Source organism: Filicampus tigris, chromosome 6 (assembly GCF_054856515.1).
Source record: "Filicampus tigris isolate MCC_2025a chromosome 6, RoL_Ftig_1.0, whole genome shotgun sequence".
NCBI classification, from domain to species: Eukaryota; Metazoa; Chordata; class Actinopteri; order Syngnathiformes; family Syngnathidae; genus Filicampus; species Filicampus tigris.
Window position 1 is genome coordinate 23,473,476 of NC_141222.1, and position 14,793 is coordinate 23,488,268.

The 14,793-nt window shown below is 42.5% G+C and overlaps 1 protein-coding gene across 2 annotated transcripts in view; it reads left to right on the forward strand.

The window, feature by feature from the left end:
- Window positions 1-253: 253 nt before the first annotated feature.
- Window positions 254-14,793, forward strand: part of grin2bb (glutamate receptor, ionotropic, N-methyl D-aspartate 2B, genome duplicate b) — a 101,950-nt gene continuing 87,410 nt past the window's right edge. The window contains exons 1-3 of one of the 2 annotated variants that reach the window (XM_086032871.1): window positions 254-543; window positions 857-868; window positions 4,889-5,573. In XM_086032871.1, the coding sequence (XP_085888997.1) occupies window positions 5,565-5,573 (9 nt within the window). In that variant the 5' untranslated portion in view covers window positions 254-543; window positions 857-868; window positions 4,889-5,564. Of the gene's footprint in view, window positions 544-856; window positions 869-1,696; window positions 1,868-4,888; window positions 5,574-14,793 lie in introns of those variants that run through there. The other variant, XM_086032872.1, reaches the window with a different exon arrangement.

Consider the following 14,793-nt stretch of genomic DNA (forward strand, 5'->3'; position numbering starts at 1 on the left):
GCCGCCACTTGCCCATCCCCAGACGAGAGCGCAACAGTTTCTAAATGAGAATTTCTGGACTCCACCAACAGAGGGAGTCATTGCTCTCAGAACGCCAGTCTTGCTTTCTTGTAAATTGTTGCAGCATCCCTTTTTGGAGCGTCTCATTGAGAATCCTATATGAGGGACCCCACCTCTACACAGCTCTCCCTCTCCCCTCCGCTTTCTCTCTCTTTGGAGGAGAGCAAGTGAGCACACTCCTAGTAGAGCGTTGCGCCTCACACCAACCAGTGGTGCTTTCGCCTCCACACTTTATTGCGAGTGCCATGTCCAACATCTGCGCAGGCGGAGGCTTAGCGCTCATCCACAGGGAAGCTTGCGTCTTTCTTTGAGCAGGAAAGCAAGAGGAGAAGACACTCAGAGAGAGTCGGGGGGTCCAAACTGAAATCCCCCCCCCCCCCCCACTCTTTGCCTCACTAAAAACAGCAAACACGGAAGGCTTTGGAGTATTCCATTTTTTCTTTCGTTTTATATTTTTCCTCTTCCTCATCGCGGTGCTGGGAGGTGCTTCTTCTTTTCATATAGTCTCTCTGTCCATTATCTGCCTCCTCATCTATTTCTCCATCTACCTGGTGTACAATTTTCTCTCTTTATGACTGACGAAAGTGGACTTTTCTCGCCATCGTCATTTCTTCTCCTCTTTGGCACTCTTTTGTCATTCCATGTCTTTCTCTGTATGTCATCTTTTACCAATTTGGATCAGTTTTACTTCAAAAAAAAAAATTCAATTCCATGAATGACTCTCCCCCTTTTTTCTTCTCTTTTGGTCCCCCTCCACACCCATTTACTTTGCGCCACACTCTTGCGGGATTCTTAGATGTTACTCTAGGTAGGTTAACTATCGTTTAGTGTCTGTCTATCTGTCTGTCTGTGTGTATTTGTGTGTGCTCTACGTATGCATAAAACACACATCACGCACATGCACTCAACCACGTTTGGCCAAACTCAAGGTCGGGCCCCCAAATGGGTTGCAAGTGATCTTTTTCTTTTCTTTTTTTATTTATTTATTTATCTTATTTTTTTTTTTTTAAATCAGATTGCCAGAGTAAAGCTAATTTTCTTGGTTGATTTCATATTTGTTGTAATTCAGTCTTTTGTGTTTTATCAATGTCGTGGCAGTTTGTGTAGTGGGAGGAACCCACGTTTCTAATTTGATCTTTGAGTTGAAAGTTTGTGGAACAATCTGTGTTCACATCCACATCAGTTTTTTTTTTCCTTCCTTGCTATACATGTTGCTGTCAACACAAAGCTTTGTCTTTGTTGGAATATGAGGAAAAAACTTTTTTTTTTTTTTAAATACGATTTCGGCTTGTAAAATAAATTATACATCACTCATAAAATTGAGTCAACATGCTTTGAATTATTTAGGTTTTTGCCAATTCCAAATGTCATATTTATTCATCCTGCACCCACTATCCAAATATGAATCAGTTAAGTGTATCTATTTTTATTTGCTGACGGTACCTAAAGCCTCCAAAGGTTGCATCCCCCCCCCCCGCTCCCCTTAATGTTCAATAGAATGAGACAGACTGATAGACAGATGATATAAGACATGTCTCCATAACAGACATGACTAAACGATCTCAACGCCGCCACTTTCTCTCGCTCATTTTTTTGTTTCGATTGCTCAAACGGCTTTTCCGGGCGCTTCCCATTTCCAACTTCAGGGCGACACACTGTCACCTCTTCGTGTATAGGCTGCCCTTAGGGCGGCAAAATGGGCTCCACGTTTTTGCTCCGCCTTTGCTTTTGTGTCTCAACTGCGCTGCCCTGTAAAACATCTCGAGTGTGCTCCGTACGTTACGTGCGGCAGAAAAGAGTTAATTAGGTGAGTAGAGCCTATAGCACAAGTGAGCATGAGCAGTAGGACTGATCTGCATGGAAATGTATTGTGCATGAACTTTTTCTCAGTCAGCAGCTCCTCTCTTTCACCCCGCTGTGACTAATTGGTTGTTTCCAGGGCCCCGCTTTTGATCTTTATCCGTCTCCCGTCGCTATGTATGCGTGCTGCCTCATTTACGTGAATTATGCGCGGAAGTAGCCGTACATCACCCGATGAGGGTTTTTAGAGAAAAAAGGAAATCCTCTCACTCCTTGACCTTTTCGTATTGATGGCAGAAAGCAGCTCAAAGTACTTAAAGGCGTCCGAGTGGCTCGCTCGGTTTACGTATAAGTAGCCTCGGTCGTTTAAGTGCCGGGTATTGTGCAAGCGCATGTAATCGCGATTATGCAATTACGCTCGTCGGTGTTTTGCGCGTCACGGTGCGTTTTGATGGAAAAGTTGCAATATTGCGACTCAAATTTATAACAGGGAAACGTCAGTGGATTACTCATTTCCAAACAATGTGAAATCTCTGTAGGCATCTACCGTATAATAAAACTAAATGGTAAAACGACCCGTGCATGGATGGTATGAGATCCGAAATCTGCAGTTTTTCGTGTTATATTTTGTGTATTCATTTTAGTACTTGGGAATTTAAAATTAAATGTGTGTGTTGAATTGACATTTAATGAATTGTGTTGCTCATGCTAAACTGAACAGTGGCACGCTTTCTGAAACCATATTAGTTCCATTGATAGTTCTATGGTTATCATCACACTTTCCCACATGGTCATCGATTGTAACGTTCTGTGGTGGCATCACCCCCCTCCCCTCCCGAAATCCAAAGAAAAAGCAAAGCACGCTTGCAGCCTTGAATGCTCACTGAGCTGAAATCTCACAAAGTGAGATTCAAGTTTTGTTTGACTTCTGAAGCATTTTTTTTTAAACACTGGCAAAGATTAAATCTAGTATGAGCAAATTTAGTGACATTAGACTTAATCTGAAAATGTTTACTGTATTAAATTCAAAGATCATGTTACAAGTTCTCAAAGCGCGTGGTGCATCGAAAACATTAGGAATCTTTAAATTACATGATATTTGAGGGAAAAAAAAACCGTTTCCAAGCTCACCCTGCTTGGCCACACTGTATACTTTTAAAAGTTTCCAGTGGATTTAAAGGGTGAAAAAGTCTTTGCCCAAACAGTGTTAATGATTTAAACAAGAGTGGTGAGGAGATGCTAGGCAGCTAGCGCATGGCTGTTTAAATCTAAAAGCTTAAAAGGACACGACCACCCCTTGGGTGTGAGTCTAATGAAGGATTTATGTTCAAAAGAGGAGTCGTTAGGTGTGTGTGCGGATTGTTAACATCCCTGATTACATGCGGCAACAACAACAGCAACATTAAGCAGTGCTTGGATATTACATCTAGTAAGTGTTAGAAGCGATTGCAATTACCCTCATGTGTCGCGGTATATACGTCAATAAGTGGGTGTCCTTTGTCAATTCATGGATCTGTTGTTAATTTAGCCGTTCAGCTTCGTGTTGTCGAACAGCAAGTTGTGCAGAAATTATTGAAAATATTGGCATTCTGAAGTTTAGAGAAGGTCAAATTAAGTTCCCCTGTAAAGTTTATAGTGCATTTTGGTTTTTGTGAGTACAGTAGTGTAGGAACAGTGCAGCAAAACAGCTGAGATGTCAAATACGGTTGAACCTCTACGGTGGTACACGTTCTGTTTTGCAATGCTGGCCTACTGCTACTTTGTTTGACTTTCAAAATGGTTGTTTCAATAATGGAAAAAAAAAAAAGAATTTGTTACCGAGTCAAACTGTTGCCATTTTATCTTTTTAACTGTACAGGTTCCTTTTAAGTAACACTTTGACATGCTGAACTGTCATACAATTCTAAAATTAATCTGAGGACTGTTAACATTAAAATGTAGACAGAGTGAAACGCCCTGCAATTGACCAGTCCAGGGTGTACAGACTCTCACCAGGCAGCTAGCTTCCCCGAAACTCTAAACAAGACAAGTGATCGAAAATGAATGAATGAATGGATGGATGGACGCTAAAACATTTAATTAAAAAAAAGGCAGAGGTGGGCATCTTCCCCGCGTCCCCGAGTTTCATATTCAATCGATCCACGTGGTCCCAGTCGGTCGGAGTCAGCCAACCGGCGTCGAGAAGGGACTTAACCGATCTACGTCACACGCAGGCGCCCCACTCCTGACACGCGGTCGAGTAAGGAGAAAATAAAAAAACAAGAGTGTTGTGTATCTTGCGGGCCAACAAACGACATGTGGCCCATCGTCTTTATATTTCACCGTTCACCACGCTGTGCATGTGTCAGTTGTTTTCGTTTGCTATTTTTTCTTCGTTTGGCGGCGTGTCTGCATGTGATGTCGTCATTACGTCCTCGACGCCGATTGGCTGTCGCCGACGAGGGACGGGCCGGGACTACGTGGGTCGATTAGATATGCAGGACGGAAACTCGGGGACAGAGGGAGATGCCATGTCACATATGAAATCAAACCTATAACCTATAGCCACTGCTCTGTGACAGAGTAGTATTCACTCACCGTCAAAGAAATTACAAATTACTTTAATCTGTCACTCTGGGGACTACCTGTGGAAAAAAGTTGCATCATGTCAAATACATAATATAGTACGAAAATGACGATGATGTTGAAAATTGTGCCAAACGTCCTTTTTTCTGCACTCTTATCATGAAAGCGTAAAAATAATTAATCATTAAAAAATATTTAAAAACAACAAATGACCACCCATACAGATTTTTTTTTTTTTTTTACATTTTATTTAAAAAAACAAAACAATGAACCTCTACGTTATTCTAATTTGAGATGCATCTCTGTATACAGCACTATTAGTGTACCTTGTCATCCAACAGAACCGCAAAACTACAAAAACAAGCTCCAGCATGTTGACATCGATTACTGAAGTGTATGCCAAGTGATGCTCATCCTTCCACGAACAAATCATTTTGTGACTCTTCTTTTCCTTCTCTCTCAGACTAAAGAAGACGAGAGCGAAAATTGAGCCGATAGGGCGATAAACACGGCTGGATAGCATCCGAAGTCAACGGGAGCAGAGAAAGTCCACGAGGAAAAGAACAGGAGGAAAGAAGAGGAGTATATATAAATACATACGGTACACTGCTTCTCATCTCCTTCTCATCTCCACGGCAACGGTGTTTCGCACAGACTTCTGGGAGGAGACCTGGCTGAGCTGTCGCCAGCGTTGGAGCAGGCGAGAGGAGGGGGGAAAAAAAAAAAAAAAAATGCCAATGAAGCACCATCCCCTCACGATGTTCCATCACCTTCGGCCCACATCTTTTACTTTCTTGTAATTCCCAAATTACAGCTGCTGGTTAACAAGTGAAAATTCCCGCCAGCTTGGGGTTGACTTCATTTCTATTACCATTCCAAAGTTTTCCATCACTCATAATTGAATTGCATTTGCAAAACCACATGCCACCTCGCACTTGACATTCCTCCGCACTGCCTCGTGGTCCTCAGACAGAGACAGCTCTCACCTCAGAGCAACCCCCCGCCCCCCCCCTCGGGCTTTCTGCGTGTGACTTCCTGTGCCCACCTACCCTTCATCCGAGGCTATGAGAGGAGGAGTCGAATCCCAGCTCACTCCATCATGCCAGTTGTGAAGAGCAGTGAGGAGATCCGGGCTGGCAATGTTCAAGGTAGGCCAGCGATCTGACTACTTGCACGTTAAGCCCTTTCCCAAGAATGTGACTCCAGTGGCACTTAATCCATCTCTTAATCACACCATCGACCAATGAAAGGATGGAAAAATGTTGACCTTATTGTGGGCAAACTAGCCACTGGCGGAGCTCGTGGGGGAATATGCTGAAATATGCTTGAGCCCCCCCGGGTGTGAGGCCAGATAATTTTTTGGGGTATTTTCTGATTTATTTATTTATTTATTTTTTTTATGGGGGGATTTTTTTTTTTCTACATTTCCCTCTGTCCCTTGTAGGGATCATATAATGACTGTTAATCAGTGTTTTCCGAAGAATTTTTTTTTTTTTTTTTTTTTTTAAACCTAAACATTGTTTTGCTTTGTGGACTGCCTGACATAACCTTGCCCCTCCCCCGCCCTCCCATGGCTGCCCCAAGTAAAAAATATTAGCTGCGAATGTGAAATCTGATTGATTAAAGAAACGGTCCCATTGCTAATCGTTTAAATTACATCGTCCAGCGCTACTGATTCTGAGATTGCCGCACTTCTTCGCATTGCGTCAATGGAGTGCGACGCTGCCACATGCCGGTAGCGGCAAGGTACTTTCTCGACTCCAGCGTGCACCGTGAGTGGCTTTTCTGGTCACTCTCAAAAACAAAATATGTCACACACATTCATTAATATATTAGGCAGACTGTTGAACGTCAACATGTGTTGTGCATGTTTGATAAAACATGTATATGAGAGAAGAAAAACAGCAATGTCTCTTGTGTGAGTGCATGCGCCGATAACGGCCTGCGTCAATTAGTGTGTGTGTGTGTGTGTGTGTAGTTGCTTTCCTCCACTCAGCTGCGCTGCACTTCTCGCACATGTAATTGAACAGGAAACATGCAAATTAAAAATTAAAATTAAAATTTAAAAAAAAGATGATTTTTTTTTTAACATTCACATGTAGGGGAGCGGTCAGGGAGGCTCTGCCTCGCCTGCCTGCCTGCCCTGACCGCACGTCCCTTTTGTCTTAAACAAATAAATGCCTTGCCCTGATCCGGTGAGTGTTTCCGCCGCCGGCGTGTATCTGATGTCAAATCAGATCACATCAGATAGCTGCATGAATCCATAAATAGTGTGCACTTACAATTCGTCTTTTTGGAGCACTTATTGTCATATTTAGAATCAACTAAACTGTGACAGCCTCGCTTGACATATTATTCAAGTCTAGTCTTTTTTTTTTCCGCCTTTTCTTTGAGCGAGCCCACTATTGAAGTAAGCGATAACACGGCTCTGACTTGAATAAGAACACGGCTTTACACGGGGAAAGGGGTCTCGACAATAACGACTGTACAAAGGTAGCAACTAGGAAGCGTGATGGTACAAGACGCTTGCCCTTGTTTTTTGTTCATAGCGACTCAGAGGGATGAAAAGAACATTGTAAAATGGCGGCAGCATGTCAAGATAATGGTAATAATTAAGCGTACTAAGTACGCATGAAAACTTAAAACACTGCAGACAAAAGGCAAAATCGCATTAACAATTCTCCAACACCAAAACCACTACAAATTAAACAAAGAAGACTGACCAAAGTTCCTGTTATTTTTTCAGACAGAAATGGAAATCATCTCTGAATTATGGTTTACGGCATATCTCGATACATTTGAATATAATAGAAATGTTCATTAATTTCAAAGGTTTAATACAAAAGCGGAATCTCATGTAGTACACAGATTCATTGAACACGTGGGAAGCAACTCTGCTTCCGAAAACAGTCGAGCCGTGATTGGTTGTTGCCTGAGCAACTGTGATGTCATTTTCAGTCGACAGCAAGTGACAAAATGGCCGCCCCCTCAGATGGTTAAAAACGGGTGGATCTTGCTGCTTAACTCATATTCCACAAATGCGATATTAATCACAATGCCGTTTTTAGACTACTGGAGGTGCGTAGAACATATTACGCTAGAGATTATTTGGGGTTATCTTCTTCTTTAAACAGTTTGCTTTCAGTGGAGGGAATTTATGCCGGCAGAGGTGTGCCACTATTTTTATTTTTTTTGCTTAAAAAAAAAAAAAGTTCCTGGGATTGAATGGCTGGACTGTGAAAAGACAAATAAATACATCAATGGCAGTGAATGAGTTAATTCCTGTAAAAGCAGGCTGTACTCGGTGGACATTAATGGGCAATTCTTTGGAAAGCTCGCAGAGCCGGCCAAACCGTGTAACCTTCACAGCTTCTTTTTTCCTTGTGTGTGAAATGGAGAACATGTCAAATCGCGTCTATGCGCAGCCTCTGCTGGCAGTCCGGGATTTCTCTTTGGCTTTCTGCCTTGTGCGGATTACATTCTCTGCCCATCTTTTTGTCTCTTACCCCCTCAGCTTTGAGCAAAAACTTGACAAGCAGATCCAAACGGCGCTTTTCCCACATGCGCGTTCACCACAATGTGGTGAAGCGTCTCATTCTGATCCATGAGCATGACTCACAGAAGGTGTGGGACACTGTGGCCCTCCTGCAACAAAACACAACAGCTTCAACACCAACCTACTCTCATGATACAGCGCACAATGCAATTTGTTTCAAGGATGACAGTGAAAAAAACATTTCCCGTTGGCCAGATTGTAAATTGAAATATTCAGTTCCAGGGTAAAAAGTTTCACTAACATAAAATACTCGATTAACCGTACAGGGAGCATTTGAACGTTTTAGTATATCAGTGAATATTCTCTTAACACTCCCGTTATTTGAGATCGCACCTTCTTTTGGGTGGGTTCATCTGTTCGCCCCTAATTTAAAAGCCAAAATGTTCAACCAAATCATGTCATTTTATCCATGGACCAAATAACACAATATTACTTAGATGTTTTGAGAATTTTAAACTTTCAAGCATCTGATACTTTAACACACAATAGCAGCAACACATACAGACAGCAGACAACTACAGTAAAAAGGCAATCTTGCTATTGCACTACTGTACACTGAAGCGTCTTGTTCTTGCTCTTAATTACGCTGCATTGCTTCCGGTACACCTCAGTGCTGCCCGGCATGTTGCGGTACAACGCGGTACTACACACTATACGCACAACTCTAAATTCAAACTTTTTCGTACACTGTAAAAACTCATTAAAATTGTCTTTTTAAAAGTGTAGGGAGTGAATGATGAACAGCTGTACATCGCGATATTGATATTTTGTATGACTACCTATCGTGGACTGACATTGCAGCGTACCGACTGTGAACTCTGTTCACAGTGCTCTGTTTGGAGGACATGCTCCCGGTTGAAGGATGTGTGAACAAGATGCCAACCGCTTCGTGCACTGGCGTCGCTCTCACTCTGAGAGTGTGAGCGACAAGGAGGCCGTGACATTGCCGAGTCGTGCTGTTGCATGTTTTTGGTTTGTGTATCGAAGGGATTACGGGAGCCGGGCACCGACTCTCTTGTGATGCGGGCAGCAGGCACGTCCTCCCCTGCTTAAGTGTGCGGACTGTGTGCGGTGTGGCAGCAGCTGAGGTGGAGCACTCACCCCAGGAGAGCGAGCGGCAACAAGATGTTGGCTGCACACGGCCCGATGAGTCACTTTTGGATACAAGCTGCCGCGTGTGAGCAGCTTTACAAATGTTGATTGAGTCGTGGAAGGATTTCAGGTGTTGAGCAGCCTGGTGTTTGTTGTTTACTGAGAGCTGACTATTAGGGGAGGGGAGGGAGAGGAGAGTGGAGGGCGTGTGCAAAGTGGTAAAAGAGTGACTCAGGAATAGGTCTACAGCCACTATTTTTGGCGCAACAAAATCTCCCAAACGTGGGAAAATGTTTTATGACCCGATGAAAAATAGAACTTTTTTGGGTGTTTTTCTTTAAAAGTTATGTTAACGGCGTAAACTGCTCATCAAAGCACAGCCTTCCTACAGCGAAGCATGGTGGTGGCGGCATCATGCTTTGGGGCTGCTTTTCTTCAGCTGGAACTGGAGCCTGTCAGCGGGGGGGAATTATGGAGGGAATTTGACATGATTTCATTCCAAATGAATCTCTCTGGTCACCTGTTTACATGTGACGCGATGTATTCCAATCGGCCGTTTACTTGCGACGCCCTGTTAATCAGATCAGCCGTGTGACACGCGGAGATCGACGTAAACATAGCGTGATCTATCAAGATGGAGTTCATTCATCCATTTAGTATTCACTATTGTTTTAACACTTTTAGTCAACAGCGTATTGTTTTAAAAACAAGTTAGGACTACTTTAAAACAAGTTCTCGCGTCGCAGACGAGCTCTGGTAATACGCTGCCTTTTTAAAGTGCGTATACAACGACGTCACTACGAATTTACGGCAAAACAGAGCATGCGCAGACCGGACGCAGCCTGGCCATTCCGATTGAATTGTTTACATGACGCTCGTTCGGATTGGCAAAAGGAATATACAGGACCACGCCTTTTTATTCCGATTGGGGTGTTTATATGGAGCATTTTCATTACGATTGGTTATACGGATCCTTTGTAATTGGAATACATGGCTCCACATAAACCCGGCTAATCTGCAACTGTTACAGTAATGTAAAAGTAATGCATTTATTTTACATTAATTTTGTTTTAGTTGCAAGACAAGTTCATTTATTCAAAACATATAACATTTTTAATTCTAATATTTGTTTGGTGTTTTTCAAAACAAAAAAAAAGCACAGATTAGAATAAAGTACCGGCTCGATAAGCAGTATCATTAATTAAGAGTAGTTTTATTGTTTGAATTGTAATGATAACCATCCGTAATCAGAACGATTGCTCCAATATTTTCAATTTTGGACTTTGCCCACCAGGCCACGTCACTTAAAGGAATACATCCGCCAAGCAAATATAGTAAAAATAATGAGTGTTTTTAAAACCATTTTTTCTTTACGTTCTCTTTTATGCTTCAATATATTGCAGACCCTTTTTTCTTTATCAAAACCACATATATAAATGGTCGTAATTTTTGTGGGGGTGGAACAGATTAATGGCATTTCACTTCATTTCAATGCAGAACAAACATAGGTTTGATAAAAGTTAATGGAGACACATGCTTGTCACAACACAAACTGAACACGTAAGGCAAGGTGCCTCTCTAATTGTAACTCATGACGCAATCTTGATCAATGTGCCTCTAGACGTACATTGAAGGAGCTTCCAATGAGCTTGCAGTAAGTGTTTGAATTGAAAAGAACACCCTCCAGTTGTAAACCACCACAAATTCAAATTCAATTCAATTGCAGTACCGGCAGAAGCAACATTAATAACAGTCAACGTGTATTTGAACGGTGAATATAAAGTGAAAACTGACAAGCAACTGCGAATCGCATCCTATGTTTTTTTTTTTTTTTTTTTAAATAATTCTACCTCAACCTCCCTCCACCTCATCATGTGTGACTGTGATAGGAGGAGGAAGAGCTAAGAATAGAGAGGAGGGGGCCCGATGCCGCCTCTACCCACGCTGCTGCGCTCCTTGGCGTGCTGCTCAAACAGCGCTCGCCCCCCAGATCTGCAGCACAGATCTGCAATGTGTGCAACACAAGTGATTTTTTTTTTCTTCCTCGTTTGGATGAGCTCGCTCATTCTCCTTCTCTCTCTCTCTCTCTCTCGCTCTCTCCCAGTCGCTGCAGCCTTTTTGCGTCCTGGTTGTGAGTGACAACGAATAACACGATCACAAATTTCATCAAGAGCTGCCACTTTTCATGCCACGTCCAAAGGGGGTCTTTTAACGCCCCTTCTGAAGGTTTTCCACACAGATAAAACACGCTGACAGAACAAAAGAAAAAGATGAGATGCGTGCGCTGAGGAAAGGGTTGCGGTGCAAAGATGAAAGGAAGCTGTTGGGGGTGACTGACGATCAAGACAATGTAATATTTGATGGCACAGTCCTCAAACACTGAACAAAAAAAAAAAAAAAAAAGATATGAGGATTTACAGGAAACATCTAACTTCAGGCATAGAACTCTAGAGACGCGCCTCCCTCGTGGGAATCGAAGATGAAGGAACATGATCTGATTGCAAGCTTCTGAAAGTAATTGGGTGAATTGCAATCAATAGCTGACTTTTAATGGCGTGCCAGTGAAGGATGCCAGTCAACAATTGTTTGACCTGTTGGAAGCTGTTGAAGCTCACTTCAATTCAAGTGGCAGTTTGGCAGATGTAATTAGTAAATATTCTTAAAAAAAAAAAAAAGAGGCGTCCAGCTGTTTATTGTTACTCTCAGCGGAGGGTTATTGTCTAACTATGGCCGCCCCCTAAAAAAACAGGGAATTACACGTTGTGCATTCAAAGTAGGGTTGCACAATATATCGAAAAAATATTGTCATTGCGATAATGGCCCTTGTAATATGCGTACCACAAAGTCTCATATGGAATTGTATCCTTTTATCTGACTTTGACCAATCAGATGCAACCTCAAATGCGCATCACCATCCAATAGGTGAACAGTATCTAGGCCTTGTCGGTCGTCGTCGGCGACAGCCAATTGGCTTCGAGAATGTACGTACTTACTACGTCACGTGTACACACGTGCTCCCCAAAAAAAAAAAAAACAGCAGACGCACACACTCAGCATGGTGATTGGTGACGTAAAAACAATATGGGACAATATCATTGCGGTCTGTGGGACCGAGAGTTACACAACACAGTTTATTTGTGTTTTTTAACTGGAGTCTTCTTAGTAGTAGTAAGGACATTCTCGACGCCGGTTGGCTGTTGCCAACGACGGTAGACGGACTGGACCGGCTTGAAATAATGATGGAATGACGACTGACGTGCTCACCACCGGACTACTATCGACCTGTCAATATTCAACCCCCATGTGTATGTTTTTCCAATATCGTGCAGCCATACAGCCTCCGCTACCTGAATATTAACATACCATAAGAAACGCCACAGGCACACGGGCTAACAATTAGCATTCATGTGGCGGTGTCGTTACCCTTTAGGCAACAGATGTCTCAACATTCTACTTACTTTAATTTGCTCTTGTTGCTATTCAGAATTTGTCTTTAGCCAAGCCAAAGATATATTTGATCCGAATGCGTGCGTATTTGATAGAATTTGTCACAGGGTACTAAAATGTTTGATAGCTGCCGCTAGTCAATTCTCATTCTCTTACTCTGCGTTGATATTTCTTATCTTTGCTAATGCAATTGGACAGCTCTACCTGTGCCACCACCTGCTTATGTGAATATGTCTGTCTTAGACACACAGTGTGGCGTCACAGTGGGTACGTGGAGGTTGTCACCTAATTAGTGGCGCAAGAGTCGGAATTTTTGGACGGCAGAAAGCTGCCGAGGTGAGAATGACACGACTCCTCCCTGCTGGGGTGACACAGCTTCGGAGGAAGGCGCGGCAGTTGTTAGCGAGCTCCTGGGCGTCCTGAAGACGCAGAGCACAGGGGATCCGTGGTCAGGAAGAAGAGCTAAAAGTGAGCAGCGCTCTCTTTAAAGTGGAAATCAACCCAAACACTTTTTTTTTCTCAAGAATATGTTCCCAGCAGGCCCACTAGTTGAAACATTCTGATTAATATTGCGTTTGTGGAATATGAGTTAAGCAGCAAAATCCACCCATTTCTAGCCATTTTAGGGGGCGGCCATTTTGTCACTTGACACAATGACATTACAACTGCTCAGGGCTCAGGTAACGACCAATCACGGCTGAACTTCAGAAAACAGGTCAGCCGCGATTGGTCGTTACCTGAGCAGTTGTGATGTCATTTTCAGTCGACAGAAGTGACAAAATGGCCGCCCCCGGAGATGCCTAAAACTGGTCGATTATCCCACAAACGCAATATTTATCAGAATGCCTTGTTTCAACTAGTGGGCTTCCATAGAACGTATTCTTGAAAAAAAAAGATGTTTGGGTTGACTTTGACACTGAAATTGTGAGGGTGGAACGATGTGGCGTGATTTATCGGTGCTGACAAGTAAAGTAAAAGAGATCCATCAACAATTGTACATCTCCTTCCTCCAACTTCTACTTTTAGTTTAATTTACTTGCGCGCTAACGATAGTGTTGGAACACTGCAACAAAGGTGAAAAGTAGGCAAAAAAATCACACGGTGTCACATGTTCTTTCCCCTGAAAGTCCAAAAGAACTTTGCAAGACAGATGCATTTGTGAGGTGAGAACATTTATAATCTCTGAAATTCATCTGGCCAATTTTGAGACTCTGATTACATTCTGAGTGAGCGTCCTTTGACGAGATGGAGGCAAGCATGCGTTTTAAATTGAACTCGGTCCTATTACAGCGAACTAATGGGTAAACCAACAGAAAAATGACGATTTGATTGAGGGCTTTTTTTTTTCTGCTCCTCTTTCGATTTAATGGGCACACGGTCGAGACGATGCCAACAAAAGATGTGGCGTGTTTCATAAAATGAAAATCCCATACCTGTCAACTTTACGTGCGTTTTCCCCGTATTTTATACGTTTTTTGATCCTTTCAAATTGTGTACGCCGTATAACAATTTTTGTACGGGGGGAAAAAAAATATACGAATTAAAAACTCGTTTTTTGTTAGACCGATCTCGTCTTCTCACATTTCGGCTGTAATCCGGAGCGTCCGTTAGCGATTCCGACTGCAAACTTCGGCCGACTAGAACAATCCTGCGCTTCCGTGCCAAAGGTAACCTCAATCTGTTTTTGACTCCACATACTCCAAATATGAATGTGCTTGTTTTGCTTGGACCAAATATGTTAAAGTCGAAGTCAACCCAAACATGTTTTTTTTCAAGAATATGTTCTATGCAGGCCCACTAGTTGAAACAAGGCATTCTGATAAATAGTGCGTTTGTGGAATAAGAGTTAATCCACTCGTTTTTAGCCATCTCTGGGAAACCATTTTGTCACTTCTGTCGACCTAATGACATCACTACTACTCAGGGCTGAGGTCATGACCAATCACGGCTGACCTGTTTTCTCAAGCTGAGCCATGATTGGTCATGACCTGAGCCCTGAGTAGTTGTGATGTCATTTTCAGTCGACAGAAGTGACAAAATGGCCGCCCCCGAGATGGCTAAAAAGAGGTGGATTTTGCTGCTTAACTCATATTCCACAAATGCAATATTAATAAGAATGAAGTGGGGGTGTTGGGAACATATTCCTGAAAAATATGTTTGGGTTGATTTCAACTTTAAATGTTTAAATGGGAGAATCTTTTTTTTTTTTAAGTGTTCTGGTCTCCTGTTTCAATGCCAGTGTTCCTATTATGAAAATGCGGGTATAAGTGTGA